Raw genomic sequence first — 23,148 nt, 5'->3', positions numbered from 1 at the left:
TAGTACTTACACTGACCACCACATCTATCTGTGGTGTGAGAGAGATGTAGTACTTACACTACTACACTGACCACCACATCTATCTGTGGTGTGAGAGATGTAGTACTTACACTGACCACCACATCTATCTGTGGTGTGAGAGATGTAGTACTTACACTGACCACCACATCTATCTGTGGTGTGAGAGATGTAGTACTTACACTGACCACCACATCTATCTGTGGTGTGAGAGAGATGTAGTACTTACACTGACCACCACATCTATCTGTGGTGTGAGAGAGATGTAGTACTTACACTGACCACCACATCTATCTGTGGTGTGAGAGATGTAGTACTTACACTGACCACCACATCTATCTGTGGTGTGAGAGAGATGTAGTACTTACACTGACCACCACATCTATCTGTGGTGTGTGAGAGATGTAGTACTTACACTGACCACCACATCTATCTGTGGTGTGAGAGATGTAGTACTTACACTGACCACCACATCTATCTGTGGTGTGAGAGATGTAGTACTTACACTGACCACCACATCTATCTGTGGTGTGAGAGATGTAGTACTTACACTGACCACCACATCTATCTGTGGTGTGAGAGATGTAGTACTTACACTGACCACCACATCTATCTGTGGTGTAAGAGAGATGTTGCCAACCTCAGGAATCATCTGGATCCTTTCCATGATAGATCTTAGCAGGTCTCTGCAGCCCTGGGGAATCAAATCCACTTATATCTTAGTATATAATCATTTACATCTTGTATGAAAATAATAAAATCCAACAAAATCATATGTGACTTAAAATAAATTGCAATAACCTTTAATATCAGAGGTAGATGTCGACTTAAACTTTCATGAATATGTTGTTATTTATTTTGTATAATAATGCACCTATGATACTTTTAATACATTAATTATACTTTGGAAGTTTCTTAAGAATATTATCAGTTTTGGTACATCATATTTAGGAATAATACATTTTGCCTTTGCTTTCATAATCATACATTTGTATATGGAGAAATCTTTAGAGAATACTGTATCAGGGTATGTATTATGCTGATATGAGGAAGGCCATAAGGGGGGATATTAAGACACTTACTTTATACTCTACACCTCCGATAATTTTCTTAAGGAGTTGGAAAGTCTTTGTCCACATGTGGGGAACCTCATAGTGTAACCTGTCCTGGTTAAGTATTGCTTCACAAACAGGTCTGTAGAAAATATAATAACACATAATGTAGCATTTATTATATAATAGCAATATTAAGTTATTTTTTACTTTGGAATGTGTCTGAGAGTGATTTTTTGTTTGTTTTATTAGCATTGCCTTCAATAAGAACACATACATGTGAAAATGCTATTTTATCTCAAATTTACAAGATGGAGGGAAAAATCACTATAAAGACCTTCATTAATAGCATTCCTTATATAAATATATTGAATCACAAATAAATCAACCACATAGACATATGACATTGGTTTGAGGTGAAAATGATTTTAACTTTTCATTCGCTAAAAATTGATAGAATTGGTATTTACTATAAATGCTTGAAAAACTGAAAGAAAATGAGACATAAGTTGTGCTTTACGAACAGATGTCAGATTTGTAAAATAAGGGTCAGGCTAGAGGGTAGAATTTACAGTGAACCATGTGTATGCCTTTGTTTACTTAGCATCAAACAGTACAAACATGTATATCAGAAAATTTCAATTAATTTATAAAATGTCTAAGTTAAAACTTCAATAAATACACACTATTGCATTTACGTATACCCTTACCTCGCTGGTATAATACTGTTTTCCACCATGGACTCTAACAAACCAGCCATAAGATTGACACGGCTGGCATTGTTTTGGTCATACATGATTCCAACATAGGTCCGCAGGGCTAAATCCAGGGAGTCCTAGAACAATGAAATGAACAATGTACATGGTAACTATGGTCACGGGTTAGTAAGAATTCATACATACAAGGCATGAATCGCAGATACAGTATACATTTTATATTTCTAAATGAGCAACATTAATTTGAGTTTATCAAATGGCACTAATTCACCTAGCATGTGATACCAGATAACATTTGTGCAGGACTATGGTTTCTTTTGGTGATAGAATGACATCAAAAGATGATATCATGAACTAACGTCATTTCTGCAGGAAGCTTACAAATAGTAACGTTCCATTACCACTGGAGATATTAGTACTGCACAAACAGGTATCGGGTATCACATGGTACATGAATTAGTCCCATTTTTTTTTAAGCATTTACACTGCATTTCGCCTAAGTTGTTTTTGTATTTTTTTATTTTCAATTAGGGAATTTCTTATTGTGCAAATATTGTACATTTATCAATGAAAAAAATAGATACTTGGATTTTTAGTACAGTTAGTTTAACTACAGTCTGTTTAGTTAAAGATCTAGAATATCCTGTCACTGTAGCTGGTACTGACAAGCTTGAGAACAGGACTGATATTCACGATCTTGTTTCATCTTGTTCATTGATGTCTTAAGAACAAAGCACTACCTGTAATACAGAGTGTGTATCTTGTATATACCTGGGGTGTAGAAAGTAGAAGGTTCTTTAGCTTTCCTGTACAGAAATCTTTTTTCCATGTTTCTGATTCTTTGGTATGTAAAATAACTGAACAGAATGCCTCTTCAATAGCCTCTCCTTTCTGGTAAAAAAAAGTGAAATGAGTACTGGATAATGCACAACTTTCATAATTGAGAGTGCAGCTTTACTGGGCCACAAACTCTTATGATAGAAATGTCTTGGTAACACAAATCAATGTAAACTATCCATATATGTATAGCTGGATTTTTCTCTCTGAAAGGCAGAAACAGAAATCACAATCCTCCCATTGTTGTATCATTTTTCTGTACATGTATGATAGAATATGTTAAATGATTGATCTCTAGCACATTATCATTTCGAAGCGACTAATTATAGAAGTAATCAATCATCGGATGGGTCAAGGGAGGTAACTCCCTTTGCCGTTAGAAACCCCTTTCATCTGAGAGATGACAGTGGGCAACAATCTCTTTATCCGCCATATGAGTAACAGTTACCAGTTTCAGTAAAAAATAAGTTACCAAATAAGGAATTCTGTGAAAGAAAAATGCATGAAGTTGTTTTAAACATTTTTATCAAAAAAGGGTGTTATAATTTTTATATGGCACCATTACTAACATAACTTAGTACATTGTTAATCAAAATGGGACAATTTTTGTTGTCTCATTTTTTGTAAAAGTCACAAACTAAATCACTTCTATTGCTTACTGTGGGGCTGAAAAAAGAATACAGGTAAAACTCATTCAACCATGACATTTGCACTGATGACTGTACACTGTAGTCAATGGAAAACACCTCAATTGTCATCTTACAACAAAGCGAGACAACAAAATTTAATAGATGATGCACAAAAACATAGAGTCTTAGATAAGTTGTAAGGTATTCTGAAAATTATGACGCCCTTTTTTAATAACAATTTTCAAAACAACGTTATGTGTTTCCCTTTCACAGGCTTCCTCATTTGAGTAACTAAATGATTATGTACTCAAATGGGTAACTATTACTCAAATGGGTAACTGTTACCACAGGTACCTGGCTGGTTTTTTAAATAAAAAGGGCATGTTCCAGTCCATTCTAAATGAGATAATGCATTAGAACATGTTATTTAAAAAAAACGAGCCAGGTACCTGTGTTGTTACCCATATGCACTTAGCCCGAGATACTCTGGCCCTGACACCAGACTTAGACATTATGACAGATAGATGTCTGGTGTAGGGCCAGAGCGCAGTGCTATATCAAAAGGTAGAACTTGTCAACACTGTTTGGTAATTGGTATCGGGTCAGGTCATCTCCAATTCAGCTGACCTCAGAGAAGCCCCACTTACCTTGGTCTTTTCAACAAATCAATAATTTGTCTACCTATATATAACAATCTGTCGAGATTAGAGGCGATTTGCATACCATGAGAAAATGGCGAGGAGGAGGAGGAGGAAGATTTAAACTTGCACAAAGGAAACTACTAAATTGACATAATATAACGTGCATGCATGATAAAATGGATTGCTATGGGTAGATAAATTATCCATTTGTTGAAAAGATCAAGTTAAATGACACTTCTCAGTGGTAATGTTTTGCAACAGTCTCAATCGAAGATGACCTGGCCCGATACCAAACAGTGTCGGCGAGTTCCACCTTTTGATATAGCACTGCACTCTGGCCCTATACACTAGATATCTAGCTGTACATGTCATAATGTCTCAGTCTGGTGTCAGGGCCAGGGTATCTTAGGCTAATATGCACTATGCAGGGTTATTCCCATCCTGTCTCTTCCAATCTCATCTTCTTCTTGTGGTAAGGCCACTCCGTCGTAGCCAAGGATTTAGCTGCAATATTGTAGCTCAAACGACTTTTAGACAGAAAATGGTGTCGTCTTTAGAGCTACAATTGGTGCCTATACTGCTAATGGAGCAAATTAATGATTTTGCAAACCATTATAAAACATTTGCTTGCATTTTACCGTACTTGTTTGATATCGCTTACTAGGCAATAAAACTGAACCACATAAAATATCAAATTTTCCTCAAGGCATTATTTTTTTATATATTACATATGAAGGTCTTTCTGAAAGGAATTTATACGGCAAGTCCACAAATTGTGAATTTGACGTCTTGTAAGCTGTACGGTAGATATTAAGAATGGTAGTTGTGTTTGTTTTGGACAAATAATAATATGTAAATGCATGTATACGCATAAAATAATCGGAAACCTACAAAAAAGTATGAAAAACCATGCCCGAGTGATTTTCTGAGGCAATGCTCTACTACGACACATAGGGACCAATTCGTACCCGGCCGAAAGGTATAGTAGGTACGTATATTCGATCTACCGAGGATTATGTGGCTTGCCATTGGGATTTGCCCAGAGGCGTGAGGAGGGGGTTAATTACAGTTGATTTTTTTCAGTTTTTTTAAGTGCACTCCATAAGATAAAAAAGGTCTAATAAGAACTAAAAAAATTGTTTAAAAACCTTTTCAAAACGCAATAAAGCCTAGATTCTAAATCTTCAAAACGTCTTGATTTTTTCATTTTTTTTTCAATTAAACAAACATACATACATACATATACAGATACATATATAGCACGGTAATGGTAATTGGGGCTACCATTACGTCGATAGAGCAGTGACACTGACAGGACAGGGACAAAAGACGGGCGTAATGTTGTTCACTAAATTTGATATATTACCAAGATTTCTCCAACGACATCATACACGCTATCTTCAACTGTTTTTTGTGACATGTTTGTTACATTTGTTGAATTCAAAAGAGGACTGTCAGGGCTGTACGCACGAAAAGAGGCGTGCAGATACATTTACGCTCCAACCGCTGGACGCAGCCATTTTCCTAACGGCAAACATTTTCGTTATTAGTACAAATGTATTGATTCTGTAAGTCCTTCGCTGTTGATAACGTCTATCCAAACATTATTCAGGCACATTTGTGATGATCTCGGTAATTATTTAAGAACCCACCTGTTGATAAATAAATAGATTTTGGTCATTGAAAAATATATATCTAGTATTAAAACACAGCTTTAATTACATGAACAAGAATTCCTAACTTTAATAGATTTGATACTCTTATTGAAGTTTTTGAAAAGTAATAATCTTCTGCGCATGCGCGACAGTTCTAATCCGTTTGTTTCCTGTCACACAAGTGCCTGGCATTCTTCAAATTTCTTCTTTTCGTGAAAGGTAAGTTATCGTCCAGTTTTAGGTTCTTATTACCCTTGACATAAAAACCTCTAGACATTTAATGAAATACCTGATGATTTTTCTTGTTAGTAACGAATGTTAACTTTAAACTTAGCCTACCTGTACGTTCCAAAGCAATAAAATTTTAGACACTGTTCTATTTCCGGGAAGGACAAATGGGGTGGGTCACGGTGCCTGTGATTCATACACAAGACATAGCTTTACCATATAAGGTAAGGTGCAAAATTGATGAAGGTCTATTCTTTGGTATACGTAAAGGTAAGTTTAAATGGCAACCCGGTGTAAATTTTATTGAATAGGGTCGTATTTTCTTTTTGAGATACACATTTTAGTAACAATTTATATTCAACTCAAAATATATCTTAATTTATAGACAAAAAACCCCACTCTTACATTAGTTATGTTATGTTTTCAAAGAAACACGTAATAGATCAAGCCCCTTAGATTAGCCGGTATACTCTACTAAGTATCTAGAGCGATACAAATGGCAAATAGCTATATATATATATATATATATATAGTGTATACACTACATATACCTGCCCCACTCCCCACCACACTACCCTTTTCCTGCTTTTTGATTTCATCCTTTTTGGTCCTAAAAAGGAAAAGTGATGATATGGTTTTGATCACTTGCAATTATACACATCTTATGATTCTTTTGTGGTGGTGGAACTTCTAAACAAGGATTTATAAGTGAGAAGGATATGTCGTTGTTCACTACCATATATATAAACACCATATGAGACGCCTATGAATCGGGAATACAAAACATTTTTCTAAACAAATACTTGTCTTATCAGGTCAAATAGAACACCAATGTAAAGCTTAATAAATTTCACAATGTCTAATATAATCCTTGCTTTAAGGATGGAAGATTTAAAAGAAATGTTGTACATTTTCATTAGAAAATACGACATCTCATGAAATGACAGCTCCCTTCAGAAAGTAAGATGGTAATGTACCCTGGCATCTGAATGCTACATCAAAGGTTGAGCCGGTAAAGTTCAAAGTTTTGCTGTTACAGTAAAACACATTTATAACAAACATACTTACAACAAATTCATTGTTGTAACGTTGTACTTGTCATTCCTGTCATGATTCCTGTAATATGCCTTCAATATGTGTATAACGAACTATACTTATAAAGAAATGATTGTGTTGGTTCCCAAAGGTCGATATAACCATATTTTACTGTATATTCTACTTTTGAGTAAGCTAGCATTTTGGGGGTTCATTTTGTTATTTGTTATAATATATTTACCTACTGTAGCAGAAAGAGTGGGTGCCAATAGGTAAATAAGAAGTAAATCTTAAAATTCCTTCAGAAATAAACCTGTGATCCTTTATTCAGAACATTACTTGCAATTACAAACCAGTTGTTTGATACACAGAAATTTTGTTGTTCCTGAAATGCATAACCCTGGTTAATATTTATAGCTGCAATTTGCTTTTCAGCTGGAGAGAACTTCGCGATGTTCTCTTCGGCTCGATCAGTTGAGTTTAAGTAATCTAGAAGTCCCGAGTTTGATCCATGGCAGAGGCAATGATTTAGATTGTGTTCATGTGTAAATGCTGCACTCTGTTACATTAGTGCCACTTAGGGACTCGAGAGTAGTAGGTAACCTGCGATTATTGCCAACAAATCCCTGCAGCTGCTTCATCACCCCTGCAGCAATATACCTCTCGACTAGAGTGGATAGAATACTTAAGCTTGATCGGTTGAGCTTTGACTGTAACCAGAGCTACAACTCGAGTTCAATCCCTATTTGAAGCAGTGCTAAGTAAGCTTCATGTGTTCTGTTACAGAAAGATGAACCATTTCTTTTGATTTGTATTTAGTAGGATAAAACAGTCAAAATGTCGAGTAGAAAGACCAAAGGAAAGACAACAAAGAAGAGGGCACAGCGTGCCACTTCTAATGTCTTCGCTATGTTTGATCAAGCCCAGATTCAGGAGTTCAAGGAGGCTTTTAACATGATCGACCAAAACAGAGACGGGTTCATCGACAAAGAAGATTTACACGATATGTTAGCTTCTTTAGGTAAGTAAAATTTAATAATTATATGAAATGAATAGGGTTGGATACCGGTATTCGATACTGATATAGTCAGTGGCGTCGCTAGCAGGAATTTAATGTGCACGCAAAGTGGAGTCCGAGCGCCGAAGGCGCGAGAAAATGGTTGTTTGGGGGGTCAGGGGGTTCAACCCCCCCCTCCCCTTGATTCAAAAAAACCGATTTAGAATGACAGAGATGAGTTTTACGATGTATTTTTATGATTTTAAAGCGTTCTTAACGTAGTAATTTTGCGAAGAAAAAATAACACTGAAACGGATTAACTCGTATTGCAAATTGAAAATTACCTATATTAGAAATCATTATCGTAAATGTCGCTGAAGGCGCGAGAATTTTTTGTGTTTTTCTGAGAATTGATTGATGTGCACGCAGTTGCGTTTTTGCGTCGATGGTAGCTACGCCACTGATAGTATCGTTTCTCATTTTAAGAGATACTGGTACATACTTATTTTACTGTGTAAATACCAATACTCTTATCGGTATTTGAAAAAAATAAACATATGATTTTCTAAGAAAATCCATTCCACATGTACAAAGTGATAAAATGAAGAAAACAGGCAGTGTACACGTATGTATGGTAAGAACAGGATCTTCAAAAGTCTTGCAGTTCTGTTTTATAATGAAAACTATATTTTTAGCACAACAACTTGTGTATTTTCTTAGATAATTACAATGCTAAAGCAAATAAAATCTACATGTTGTATGTTAGAAAACCAGTGTATTTCTTTAAAAGTATCAGTATCGTTAAATACCGTTATCATTTCATTGATTTGGAAAATGTTTGTTTCTGAACTTAAAAAGTAAAATATTGATTGTTGTTATGATTAGCTGTATGCCTTTTAAAATCCAATCATAAACTAAGGTACTACTGTAACTAATTTTACTTCTTAATTTGATTGAATATTGGTGTTTCTGTACCAAGTTTAATAGGCAGATTTCATTGTTATGTCATACAGGGGTTTCATTATCTGTCAGCAGAGGCGGTACAATTTCAATTTCAGGGGGTAATTTTCTATACCATCTGTATGCTATCTAAAGAAATTTAGCCCAAATCAGGCGGTACCACAGCCAAGTTCAACCGTCACAAAGTACCGGGTACCTCCTGATATTGAAACCCCTGATCATACTTATACTTTATTTTGATATTGGAAAATTTATTTGGACACTTTGTCCTAATTTGTATGTCATTGTTTATTTTGACAGGGAAGAATCCTACAGATGATTCGCTGGACGAGATGATGAACTGTGCTCCAGGACCAATCAACTTCACCATGTTCCTTACCATGTTTGGAGAAAAATTAAACGGCACAGACCCAGAGGATGTGATAAAAAATGCATTTGCCTGTTTTGATGAAGATGCCACAGGTATTTTTTTGAGAAATATTTTCATACGTTTAATTTTGACTTAATATTTTGATTAGTATAAAGGATGAAGTTATTCTTATCAAAATTTGCCTTTTTATTCTGGATTGATTGTAATTCTTAATATTGCTTAATTAGTGAGTTTATGCAACAAAAACTAATAAAATTAATGACAAAATCTTTAGCAATCTTATACAACATTAAAAAAAAAATCCTAGCTGTGAAAAGGATTTTTTAAAACTTTGATAATTAAAAACAGCTTTCATTTAAATTTTGTATTCCTTATCCTAAATTTTATATTTGTTGGCCATTGAGTTTCATTTTACATTTAATAGGATACATCAATGAGGACAGACTAAGAGAGCTTTTAACGACAATGGGAGACCGATTTACTGACGATGAGGTAAATATAAAAAATATAAAACACACAATCACATAAAGCTGCTGCTGATTGATTGTTTATGAATTCTGGTCAAAGGCTTATTTTCAAAACAAGGGTGCACGCTGAACATTTGTTCATAGATTTTTTCCTCCGTAAATCAATTTATTATATAAAGTTACTAAAATTTTTAACTTGAAAAAAAAAAAAAAAAAAAAAAAGTAACTTTTGTAAAAAAAAATACAAAATCATCTGCTCATTGACACATTTTAATTATTTTTTTTTATTATTATTTTATAATTATTATAAACACATAATATATGAAAAGTAAAAACTGAAATAGAATTAACTGCACTTTTATATAATATGTACATATACATATGTATATATCTGTACAGGTAAGTACCAACAGGTAACTTTTACAGGTAAATTTACCTGTTGGCATTGGGACCCCACCCTTTTGGGAAAAAGACTATAATCACTGTCACAACAAACTACCCTACAGGTAACTTAAAAATTGTTTTGGCGTTCAGAGATACACCCTCCCATATAAAAGACCAGCCGCTACATTTGAATTATTGTCATTGATCGGAATTTATGATACTTGTACAGCTCGGTAAAACAAGTGATGCACATATGATTGATATTTTTGCATCTATACACAACAAATTCAGTATATAGTCTATGATTTCAATACATATATAAAATAAAAATAGTAGTCCTATGTTGTTGTGCATGTAGTATAAGGCATCTAATATTCTACTACCTTGGGTCAAGTTCACAACCTACATTTGGCAGCAAGGTGCTGTCCTTAGGCCTTGAAACTACATAAATCCTAATATTTTACTCAGAATATACTCATTATTGAGTTCAGCTATAAAAGATGAATCTGCCTTCCTTCTTGGAAATGTGATAAGTTACTCAGTTTAAGATCACCACAAATCATCATGTTCAAAACATTCTCACTTGAAGATGCTTCTCAATATGCTTCACAAAATTAAGGAGTGATTATGGTACCGGTAATACAATGTATGTTGAAAATGAGATATCCCATGATCACTGTACAAAATCTTCTTTTCAAAACTCTAAAGACTATAAAAGCAATCAAAATATAAAAAGGATGGAAAATGATTCTGATTTGACATTTATTGAACTGTATGTATGAAGAGGTAAATCAAAAGTAAGGGAGACCACTCTTCCATGCATAATTATTTTTCTGCTAAATGTAATAATGCATGTCACTACCAGTGTTTGAGATGAAAATATGAGAGATAGAAATATTTAATAGCATATTTGACCGAATAACCCCAAAGGACGCTTAAAAAAATCAAACAAATGAGGGGTTGCTTTTAACAGAAACCGATTTGGACTACCCTTTCCTACTCATTAAAGTATACTACAAAGTAAGCCATAAATCAATTTGCAAAAGAAAATCAGTAAGGAAACCAACACAGTTTTTTTATATTTTCAGTTCTGTAATTAATTTGAAGTAAGTGGAATTGAAGTCTAAAAAAAGGGGGAGGGGCACTTATTGGATTTAATATGGTATATTGATATATAACCCTTTAACACATATGATTTTTATTTGATAGGTTGATGACATGATTTTTGTTTGACAGGTTGATGACATGATTTTTGTTTGACAGGTTGAGATGATATGATTTTTGTTTGACAGGTTGATGATATGTTATTGTTTGACAGGTTGATGATATGGTTTTTGTTTGACAGGTTGATGAAATGATTTTTGTTTGACAGGTTGATGACATTGATTTTTGTTTGACAGGTTGACGAAATGATTTTGTTTGACAGGTTGATGAGATGATTTTTGTTTGACAGGTTGATGAGATGATTTTTGTTTGACAGGTTGATGAGTATGATTTTTGTTTGACAGGTTGATGAGATGATTTTTTGTTTGACAGGTTGATGATATGATTTTTGTTTGACAGGTTGATGAGATGATTTTTGTTTGACAGGTTGATGAGATGATTTTTGTTTGACAGGTTGATGAGATGATTTTTGTTTGACAGGTTGATGAAATGATTTTTGTTTGACAGGTTGATGAAATGATTTTTGTATGACAGGTTGATGAGATGATTTTTGTTTGACAGGTTGATGATATGATGAGGGAAGCACCAATTAAGAAAGGAATGTTCAACTATGTAGAATTCACAAGGATATTGAAACATGGAAAGAAGGACGAATGAAAATCCCATCTTCATCGCTTTGGACATTTCTTCACTCTTACACGTCTCGTGTAGGCGTGGCTGAAACATTCCATATATGAACTGTTAGCCTTTATATAACGCATTGTAATCTCATATTTGCTGTCTTTCAACATGTAAAAATGGAACAAAAGCTATGCATGGCATTTATATATTTATGAAGTCACTAGTCTTATCTTGATTGTCTGTATGGTGCAGACAATATTCATATCAAATTACTTTTGTTTAGGACCCATGTGGTGAAACTTGAAACAAATTGTTTAAAGCTGTAGTGGAATCAATTTTAAGTTTGTGTTATTCAAACTTATTTTACACTCATAATTACAAAACTTTATTTAAATTTTACCAGCACATGTTATTAACTGGTGAAATTGAAACAAATATAAGTTATAGAATGAAATGAAAAGTGCAGTCTTATTTATGCTGCCTGTTTTATGCTAACATTGAAATAGGGAGAGGATAGAACTTTCTGAGTGTCTAACATTTTTCCATGAATATTAAGTTTTGTGGTCTAATGTAATTTTGTTTTATTTTATTGAATTATATTAATGGGTTGGAGGTACCTGTAGAATGTTATGTTAAAGAAAAAAAGTGCAGTATTTTAAGTTGTATTTGTAGTACCTGGTATATGTAGTTAAATTATAGGGCGTCATAGCCAGCTAGAAGTAGATATTACATTACTTGTAACTGTGTAATCCTTATTAAATTTAATTAATTTGTTTCATTTGCAAATCTTAATTTTTTCCCTCTTAGAATCAATCTAAGAAATTCGGATTATCATTTATAAATCAAATTTCAGTTGACACAAACTTGAAAAACTATTAATTGATGAAAATCAATCGTTGTTCAGATTCTGATTTCACGATTTGTTTAGGATATTGTTATAGAGGAATTATGGGGTAGGTTATCTTTTTCACAAAATCATTTTTTCCATGCAATTTAGGTTATAGAATAATGCCTATCTTGTCATTCATTTAGTTATGAACAGAGAAAAATGGCTGGTTTTCATCCTTTTGTTGCACACTGAATTCATTTTTAATGTAGTGCCAGAAAGTCTATTTATAACCATCCACAGTGCTAGTTGTTTATGGGATTCTATATCTATCGTTGATTTCCAAATAGATTTTGACAAAGTGCTTTCATATCCATCCAATTTACAGTAAATTGTGATTTGATAAATGAAACTGAAACATTCCAATGTTACAATCAAACTAGGTCCCAAAAATAATGTCATAAATAACCACATCTTTTATCGTACTTAATCTCAGAAGTAGCGTGATTGTATTTGGCTGACAAGTGCTTACATGCAAGTAAGATTCTCACTTGGTCTTTGATTTTTAACGAACTGCTTTTATTAGTAAATAACAAACTTCTCGCAGTTGGATTCACCAGATGTACTTGTAATGTCACAGATCTTTTCCATCATCATCATCACAATTGGTTCATTTTATGTTTCTTTAGTTGTGACATCTTTATTCTGTATGCTTGAACGGAGAAACACAGACAAGTGTAATATTAAATTGAGAAATTTTTATGCATATTCCGCTCATTCCACAATTAAGGACTTGTCAAAAAATAACCTTGTTCGAACCTTAACAAGGGTGGTTTAATCAGATGTAGTATTTGAATTTCAACTGCTTTATTTTAAAAATTTGTTTTGCTAATCAGAGTAAAAGATGAAAAAAATCTGATGTTAATCCCAATTGCTCTGTCTCACTCCTGTTTGTTGAGAGATTTCTAATTATTAAAGTTTTTAAACTATACCGTCATGTTTTTGTAGTTAAATAACATTCCACATACAAATGCTGGTTGCTTGGACTAACGTTACAATATTCAATCCTAAAAGTTTCCCATTAAACCTGTAATTTAGTATATATTATGTACTGTGTATATACATTTATTCTGTGATCAGTATATATGAAGTCAATAATTCCAATATAAAACGTGGGACCATGTCATAATACGCTATAACTTTTTCGTATTCTATTTGGAAGATATTTTGTAAAATTTGGTGAAATATGTCGTGTTATTTTTTCACTGTTTTGATATTTTACACGGAGTCGCCTTTCTGTAAGAAATATTTTCTGGTGTGATTAATCTATCACTCATGTGATAAACTTATTAAAACTTACAATGTACGCAGGATTCATTCCATGAGAAGAAAGCAAAATAATGTTGGGTTTGTTTTTGCTATTGTTAATAATGTTTAAGCCATGAAATTTTTGTACAATAGAAATATTTTCTTGTGAATTTTAAAGGATAGGGAACACCATTCCACCACCTTAATACATGGCGGTCATGTATAAATAATAAAATTTTATATAGACAATTATTTTGTTGAGTGATTTTACCAATCGTCAAACAACATCTGTTATTACCTGACTCTCTATTTAAGAATATATTAAATATATTTTACTGTTTTCATAAAAACCACACGTGAATGTTGCTAATCCTATGTGTATAAATACATATTTTTTCTTTTTCCTCATAATTTTTATCAAGTTTTTAAGGCATACAACATTTAAATAGAGAGTCAGGTAGAATTCATTTGATTTATTGGTACAGCGCTGAAAGCACTTTGGTAACAGCCTAGGTAGTGGAAAATCCCTAGGGCATCGCAGCTAGAAAAGGAACTGTTGCACTCTTGACTTCGGCCTCTAGTAATAGTTCCCTAGGTTTCCTCTGTTACCTCGGATCAAAGGATTGACTGTTCTCTCAGTACCAATGAAACAATTTTGGATTTCTTCGGTGTTGTTACATACACTAATTCTGAGGAGCCAATGATGATAGATCAATGTTCTGGTTCCATGAGAGGATGAATGGCTTAATCTTAGTATCTTTAATCTCTGAAGGGACTGTCTTGCATGCCAGCACTGGCTGGAGTCAGTTGCAGACAGCATTCTTCTTTCAACTCATATTTTTCCAAAACTATGCGTGTTATGTCAAAGCTTATAAAAAAATAACAACTACTGTATGTTAAATTGAAAGATCGTGACTCTTTCAAGGTTACATGTGTTAAATATCAAAATCCTTCCATTGATGAGCTTGCGATATTTATGACTACATGTATTAACTTCCATGTTCCATTATTTGAAGCCACAAGGTTCACTGATGTATTGAAACTAATATGACCGATGTTAGGCCTCCAGTAAACTGTCGTCAAACGCTACAAAATGTAACAGCCGTCTGTATTTCGGGTCAGAACTGGTTTAAATATCAAAATTAACTTCATCTTGAAATCAAACACATGTTCTCGATAACCACGAGGTAGAGGAACTGATCATCATATTCAGAACGCTAGGCTTGAAGAACTAGCGCATCACCAACAGTTACAATCGGTTACAGATTTTTGTTCAGCGTCATCCGAGAGAAAACAATGAAAAAAATGACAAAAGATATTGTGTACTTCGCTTGTTTCTGATCGGGACAAAAAGTCTTGGATCCAAACGGACAGAAGCCTTTGCCATTTGTAATCTGAATAGACCTGTTTCTGGAAATATCAAACAACATATTAATGTATTTTGTACAAGCCGATGATCGCCTTTTCGTTATTGGTTTCACATCCTAAATATCCTAAATGACTTGGAAGTCATCTGTAAGGTTCTTGATGTCGCGTTTGACTTCTGCAGGCAGACTACAATTTATTTTGGGTTTAAACACAATGATTGTACCATGGTCATTCTCCTCTAGTGTTTGATCAGCTTCTTCATGCTCGTCTACGGCGATAATCACTGACGGCTTATACCGAAATTATGATCATGACAATGCTGTCAATATTGGCTTGAACTCATTGTAGTTATCCATGTATGGTCCCGATAGATAGGCGATGTTTTGATCTATCGGATTATGGCAATTGATTGGATGCCGATATTCATTTTGTTATAGATAACATCTTTTCTACTAATGCATACAACCGTTTGGACACTGGCTTGTTCTATCTGCTTCAGGCCAAAGACTTAAACTAATTTCTATCTCCCCTCGTATACTATTAACACACGTTCTATATAACTGTCTTCCGTCGATGTATCAAAATGACAATGAAAATAATATGTTTAGTATACAATGTAATAATATAACTCCTGTGGATGCTACCTTAACTTCAAGCTTCGTTAAACAAATCTCGAGGATATTGTTTTTCTACAAGTTAGTAATATAAATACTTGAATTCCCCTTTCTTAGCAAGTTAAATTTTAACGATTGATCATAATTAGTTTCTTCGATACAATTTTCCCGCCGACTTTGAAGACATATTTCACATTTTTTTCAATTTTCTGATGCAACAAAATTTGTTCGATTCTCTTTCTTTGATATTAATGCAGCTTTGTACCAAAAGAATATACTTACCGTCAGTTTGCTATGCTAGTACACGATATTTCACCCGTAAGAATTATGACAGAAAATAACACGAGTCCACTTTAATCATGCATGTTCTGTAAAGGTCGTCGTTGTTTTTGTTTGGCATTGCAATCTTACTGAAAAAAACGGTATTGTTTTGCTTTTATATTCGTCGAAATTGTCTAGTTCCATTCCAGAAGAGCATTGCCTAAATACAGCTGTGATGGTATGTTGCAGCACCGCCGACATCATCAGCCGAGGCCATCCCTCATCGTGTGTTTCGACCCCTTACTCGGTACACTCTCAGGATGGGGGGTCCACAGCGATGATCAGTCACTGTGCGTCGATGATGGGTGTCCAGCTACTGGTGTCCTCATTCTGCTGCCTTACCCATCCTCTGAACTACTGCCCTTCTGGTCCTGCCCGACAACCCTTATGCAGATAGCATTCTCCTCACCGACTGTGCAGGGAAGCCTCTGCATCCAACGTGAATCGGGTAGTTCGATGTCTGCCAGTCCTGCTCCCTGCATTCCAATTCTCTCACCGCGTTCATTGCGGTTCCTTGATTTCAGTGAAAGTGGGGACCAAGGGTGTTAAATCAATGCTTGCATATTCAACTCATTTGTTCCGCTGTAGTAACTTTCATATGGTAACATGAAAATGTTGGAGCAAGGAATCTGAAGTTAGATTTTCTGGCAGAAGTTTTGATACTGTCGACACAGTTCTATCCTCGAAGACACGTCATTATGGTAACTTATATTTACAATCGAGAGATACTATTTTGATCTCCAGTACCTCACACCCTCTCAGCTGTAACCATCAAATATGTGTTATTCCACTAGAACAATGATCCCTTTTACAAGAATCTTGTTGTGATTATCGTTATTTTATTTAGAACATTGAATGCTCCTTTCCCATTTCTCTTCATATTCACCAAACTTTCTTACCTTTCTAATGACTTTGCAATGACTGACATGTTTGCCAAATTCATTCCTATAGTGGAAGTAAAGACCCGCATTTGTCATCTTTAATTTATAAAAGATTCGATTCGCTAATTACAATTCAAAATTATGCAACCATCTAATTAATAGTGATTAAGGTAAGTAGAAGAAAGACTCGAAAAAGTTTTGTATGTTTAATAATTGAAAAATAATGTCGAACAAGCTAATTTGATATACAAATGTATAATGTTTCTTACCCTGTCGTATAAAAATAATTTATTTTAAGTATCTTGAAAGAAATTCAGTACTACTAATACGACCTATACTACATTGTCAGTTCCCGAACAAGCTGAGGTGGAGGTCGTGGAACCTCAGGTCGACGTAAACCAATCTGTGAATCGTCATAAGATTTACCGAGAGCCTTCGGACGACCAAGGTCAATAAATCGGTCATCAGGATTTTCTATGTAAATATCCTCCCCATCCCGATGCATTACGCTAAATAACAATGTCGTTCGCCCTTGTTTTGTCGGGACGTGGTTTAATGAGTTATTTACAACAGTCTGTTTGATTGGCTGCCGAGGAGAATGCTGCTTGGATTTCCATTGGTTGTAACTGTACTTTGAGTTTGTTTCAACTTTGCTTTGTAATTGTGATAGCCTCGTTTCTAATTTCCTTTTATAAAGTTCGAACTCCAGCACCAGTAGTTTCTCTCCCATTTCATATGACCGTATCTGTCTGTCACATTCTCTTGAGAGATCTTGATGCTGCCTGTAAAGATATCCACGTCGTGCCTGGTTTCTCATCGATTCATATTTTACGTTTGTTGTGATATCAAAGCTCCTTTTCGGGGCAGCAATTTCGCCGCCATCTTTTATTTTCCTACTAGTGTTACGTTGTTTTGACTTCAACATCATGTTAACTATTCTTTGTAGAACACCTTGTCATCTTTCATCCTTCCAGTTCGTTTTTTTTTTAGATCTTTCCAATTTTCAATGGACATCCATTCTGAAAACAAATAAAATACGGATTTAAGAAAGTGTTTATCAAAACAAAAGTCTAAATATCATAATTTATTTTCCATATTAGATTTAAAAGCTTTGTTTCCACTACGCAATCAAACGTATTTGTTTTATTGGAAGTGTTTTACAGTGATTAAGTGGACATTTTCTGGGTCATCCTTTATAAACCTTAATATCTAGGTGTTGCAGTTGTCTTCCAAAAGATATCAATTATTGATTGAGATATTAAAGACTCTTATTAGACCATTTTGACGGCACCTTCAGCATCGACTACCGTATGAAACAATTGGATAAAGGGGATTGCAGTCGCAGTGTGATCAATTCTCTTTAACAGCAACCATTATTTGGAGACCAAGCTTGTTACAAAATATGCAACCACAAGCAATGACCTTTTACATATGCGATAATGGTGTAATCCCATTATTACATATAGTTAACGTACAAATCTATGTCAATACACTATCTTCGATGAAATGAAAAGCCTTGAGGTACCTGAAGGGGCGCTAATCAAGTAATACCGCTAGAAGTAGGATGAAGCTAGAATGAACCCAAAGCAGGAATGGCTATATGAAATTTGTGTTCGCAGATGAGACTGAAGGAACAAGAAAAATATAAATTCAGAACAAGTGGTAACATGGCCTCAACACCTATCTGTCGAGATATTTTGTCCTTTAGATAAAACTGTGGTAGTAAGAGAGCACCAGGCCCGAAGTAACAATGCAGTGACACAAGTGTCATCATTGTGTGGGCGATAACACTAAGACGTATGAGTAGTACGTTAATATAATGGGAGTCGATGGGCTCTGTGATGAGTACAAGATAATTATGATGAGTGTCATGTATTAAAATAAATAGCAAATATATAAGGTCTTCTAAGTCTGGCTAAGGTTATGTAAGTGTGGCTAAGGTTATGGCGTGAAAATAAGTACATTGTGTAAATATAGCTAAGTCATTGTGTAAATTGAGAGATTAACGAACTTAGAATTATTTGAAATCCATGAAGTTATCAATCAATCCTTCAAGTTTCTTTACATTTGGAATGAAAACAAACACCATAAGTAATGCGTGAGAAAGTCGGAAATCGAAGGCGGAGACTCTATAAGACAATTCGTATGATGAACACATATGACTCATAAAAGACTATTGCATATTAAGTGTGGGGACGCGGTGGCCGAGTGGTTAAGATGTCCCGACATATTACCACAAGCCCTCCACCTCTGGGAAGCGGGTTCGAATCCCATGTGGGGCAGTTGCCAGGTACTGACCGCTGGTCGGTGGTTTTTCTCCGGGTACTCCGGCTTTCCTCCACCAACAAACCTGGCACGTCCTTACATGACCCTGGCTGTTAATAGGACGTAAAAATAAACAAACCAAAAATCATATTAAGTCTATCCGATTAAAATCATATCTTGATCTCCACTCCCTGTTGCGACAACGTTTGTCGTAATAAAGACTAGTTTTTAGACGAATTAGGTTAAATAGGTTTGTCTTAAGGTTTTAGCGATATAATTATATTTGTCCTATAGGTTTTAGTTTTCACAATGTTTGTAGAAGGATCATAAATGGTTGCTTACAACAAATATGTATATTGATCCCCAAATGCATCATCGTGCCTTTATGCATCAAAATAAACTTATACATGTATACAGACAGTTTAAAGGATTCTTATAATTAATGCATTAAGATTAGACGATAAGCGACTTTAAAAGGCAGCTACTGGTTTAAAGTAAGCTCCTAATATAGCCTTAATTCATACACATAAAGGTTTTGTTCTATTTTACTATAGTGAGCCGATACGTTTTGATGCATTTTGGTGGGCTGCTTAGTGTGTGCGGGCGGGGGGGCGGGGGGGGTGGTATATTACATACTTCGGACGTTCTATATTTGTTACATGACCAACTAATAGTATAGTTTGTTAAGTCTTAAACTCTCACGCACTTAACTACAAGTGAAATGATATTCTTCATACACAATGGGGTATTGTGTAACGAACTTATTTGAATGATTTCCTGTGTTGATATAAATGGCCCAACGAATTACAAAATTTTTCTAATTCTCTACATTAAAGACTTGGTGATCTGGATCTAAAGCCGGGATTAGCCATGTTACCTCACGCTGGTTTCGTGATTTGCAACTCAGACGTTTAACATCTAGACTACTATATATATAAAGATCGATTTACCTTTTGCAATATGCTTAATTGCGATTTACGATAACTTTAATTTCCATATTTATTTCTAATTCTATTCCAGTTTAAAATTATTATCAAACATATCCAGTACCAGTGTTTGCTGGCCTCACCACGGCACAGTAGATCGTTTATCAGTGGAGATGTTTGTAGGTATACAGGTACACAGCTATGTCACAAAACAAACAATACACTCAATGAGGAAGACACCCACCTCTCCAAATCCCTCTCCACCTGTCATACAAAATCTCTATAGGGTGAGTTCTATGACGCCATCACTTTCAAGTGGTTGACCGGATTATAGGTAATTAACAGAAAATGGATATTACAATTTTTTTATAATATGATCTTGTAAATATATGTATACTTCTTATCTTAAAACGCATTTTTAATAAGAACTTTTAGGGAACATTCTTAAGCAAAATAAGGGAGCAAAGAAAAATATCAATAATTAACTTTGATAAGACATAATTAAAGTTTATTGTAATTTTTAATTTATTCCTTAATTTAGTCTTTATTTCTACACCATATGATTTTAGGGTGGAAAGGAGACAGGTTTGGTTATTGAGGATAAAAATTACATGTATATATTGTCAAAGTACAAAGATATCAAATAATAATGTAAATAAAATCCATTTCAAAACGTCAATGGAACATTTAAAACGTAAAAACATTTTGATAATCAGTGTTCACGTCGTATTAGGAAAATAAACGGAAAAATATTACAGCAGTTCATGGGATGAAAATAAGCTGCTTTGGAAAATATGGAGCACTGTTATTGATTTCATTTCACTTTAAATTGTTTACAACTATTTCATGATGACCCTCCACTGTTTTATTGAAAAACATTAACAAAACACTTCTTTATTGACACGTACCCGGGTATCTGTATCGTATAACGAGTTTGATTATATATATAGTTTAAGTGTCAAATTAATCAAAAACGTCTTGAATAAATATTGAACTCATTTTTATAGAATGCCAACTACCCCGTTTAGTCCATTAATTTCCGGACACACAGAATAAAATACAGGTACACCTTGCTTTACTCCAGCAAACAAAGCTCTGCATTGGTAGTAAGCTTAGGAAGGGTCCCCTTCACTGCTATGGTTTATATCATTTCCCGGATAAAGAATCCAAGAGTGTTTATAGCTTGCTATGTTTTGTCTATTTAAGCATACAAGATTTCGATTTCATTCCAAACATGAGTAATATAATTTAGTACTGTATTACTATTATGTTTATTTCAATCTTCTGACATCAATATCGGAATAACAGTGAAAAGTTAATTTAAAAAGTACAGATAAAATTGAGATGATAATGTCAAGAAGTTAATGATCAATTATCACTCTAAAAGTACTGTAACCAGCAACAATATACAACTTCTAACATCAACCATTAAGTGAAAAGAGGACAACTTAGATAATTTAACAGCATGTGAGCATCTACTGAATGTATGCTGAATACCTACTAAATATGTGCTGAATATATACTGAAAGCGTGCTGAATATCCGAATACCTACTTACCTTATCAGTGCATAGCTGTGGCCTTTAAACCAGGTACTAATGGCTCAAGACTGCAGTCTACAGATTTCATTCATTGGGGAATAAATCAATTTGAATGTGTTAATTTGAGCCCTAGTCTCCGTTCCTTTCCGCCTGTGTGTGTAGAGAATCGACCGGAGAGGTCGTCTGTCTATTAACACTGCATATCACGATCAGAAATCAGTTTATACTGCCTTCCGTCCTCACACCCTCTCAGCTGTAACCGACAAAATCATTAAAATTGTTGACGGCCACACAGTGCCGAGATGGTACCATAAGAGATTGATTGAAAGCTTCACATTCTATGTAAATATTGACATATGTATTCATAACGTGTGTATATCTCAAACAAAACTAAGTTCTCCATTATTTAACTTCCATTCAAACACCCGTTAATGTATATACCGGACTGTTTGTATATTCTCAATGGTATAAGAATGTAAAGCCTCCATTCAAGGGGACGAATATAAATCACTTTTTAATTAGATGTTATTTTCATTACTTACATTAATTAAAGCTGTATACCTCTTGAACTGCTACAGTTTTCTTCTTTTTCTTTGAATGGGACTTGTGGTTTTACAGACGTAGAAATCCAAACAGGTGAGTAAATAATAACTTACCGACGCATAGTGACGTTAAACTCGTAAGAGGAAAATGTCATTTCAACATAAATGGAATTGATACTTTGAACTCTCTCAACGATTGAGTTCACAGAACATTAATATCTATTAAATTGATAGTTACAAACATATTACATGATGTAATAATAATAATAATAAATAACGAAGCGAAACTTACGGAAAATGGAACAAGATGTTTCGCAATGTAAAGCGTTCACTTCTTTATCGAATACGCTTAATACAGATAGTATTTGGGATATGTAAATCAATGTTTTTATTGTATTATATATTGTTTTTCAAAATCTCGTATTATTACACCCATCATCTTATCCGTTATATATGTTAGTCTCCCATCACAAAAACTACTTTAGTAGCCACTAACTCTAACCCTGACAAGTTACACAGTAGGCCCTAGTTGAGTTTTTTTATTCCGAATCTCTACTTACCATGTACAGTATATAGTTCTGTTCATACACTTTTGAATAGTGCTTCTGGAATTTTAGATTTTCGTTTTACTAATGACAAAAATATTACAAAACATGAAAATATCCAATTAACAAAGCTATTTAAATCGTTAATTTAGCCACATGGTTGTAATTGCGTATTACTAATGAAGACAGTAATCGGTACACAAATATTTGATATACCGAAATAAGACATATCTTTAATT

At 34.3% G+C, this 23,148-nt stretch overlaps 3 protein-coding genes across 6 annotated transcripts in view; 1 reads left to right on the top strand and 2 right to left on the bottom strand.

Annotated features, from left to right (window-relative positions):
- LOC138324730 (mediator of RNA polymerase II transcription subunit 23-like) overlaps positions 1–5,523 on the bottom strand; it is a 42,234-nt gene extending 36,711 nt beyond the window's left edge. For both annotated transcript variants that reach the window (XM_069269840.1, XM_069269839.1), the window contains exons 1-5: positions 5,260–5,523; positions 2,558–2,677; positions 1,781–1,905; positions 1,101–1,212; positions 614–712 (exon numbers count right to left, since the gene is read on the bottom strand). In XM_069269840.1, the coding sequence (XP_069125941.1) occupies positions 614–712; positions 1,101–1,212; positions 1,781–1,905; positions 2,558–2,677; positions 5,260–5,385 (582 nt within the window). In that variant the 5' untranslated portion in view covers positions 5,386–5,523. The remainder of the gene's footprint in view (positions 1–613; positions 713–1,100; positions 1,213–1,780; positions 1,906–2,557; positions 2,678–5,259) is intronic.
- Positions 5,524–5,671: 148 nt separating this feature from the next.
- LOC138324731 (myosin regulatory light chain 2, smooth muscle minor isoform) lies at positions 5,672–14,157 on the top strand. 2 transcript variants are annotated; one of them, XM_069269841.1, is made up of 5 exons: positions 5,672–5,767; positions 7,631–7,832; positions 9,069–9,230; positions 9,563–9,630; positions 11,715–14,157. In XM_069269841.1, exons 2-5 carry the CDS (start codon positions 7,649–7,651, stop codon positions 11,808–11,810), a joined length of 510 nt encoding a protein of 169 aa, XP_069125942.1. In that variant the 5' UTR covers positions 5,672–5,767; positions 7,631–7,648; the 3' UTR covers positions 11,811–14,157. The 2 variants fall into 2 exon arrangements, with proteins under 2 accessions (XP_069125942.1, XP_069125943.1); XM_069269842.1 differs by having other exon boundaries at positions 5,692–5,767; positions 7,634–7,832.
- A 3,126-nt stretch (positions 14,158–17,283) lies between these two features.
- On the bottom strand, positions 17,284–22,696 carry LOC138324729 (uncharacterized). 2 transcript variants are annotated; one of them, XM_069269838.1, is made up of 3 exons: positions 22,365–22,696; positions 21,841–22,075; positions 17,284–18,111 (listed from the first exon to the last, which is right to left on the bottom strand). In XM_069269838.1, the coding sequence occupies exon 3, from the start codon at positions 18,018–18,020 to the stop codon at positions 17,430–17,432; it is 591 nt and encodes a 196-aa protein (XP_069125939.1). In that variant the 5' UTR covers positions 18,021–18,111; positions 21,841–22,075; positions 22,365–22,696; the 3' UTR covers positions 17,284–17,429. The 2 variants fall into 2 exon arrangements, with proteins under 2 accessions (XP_069125939.1, XP_069125938.1); XM_069269837.1 differs by having other exon boundaries at positions 21,841–22,696.
- Positions 22,697–23,148: the final 452 nt, after the last annotated feature.

This window comes from Argopecten irradians, chromosome 6 (assembly GCF_041381155.1).
Source record: "Argopecten irradians isolate NY chromosome 6, Ai_NY, whole genome shotgun sequence".
NCBI classification, from domain to species: domain Eukaryota; kingdom Metazoa; phylum Mollusca; class Bivalvia; order Pectinida; family Pectinidae; genus Argopecten; species Argopecten irradians.
Note: the sequence above shows the minus strand (reverse complement) of the source record. Positions and strands in the feature narration are given on the sequence as shown.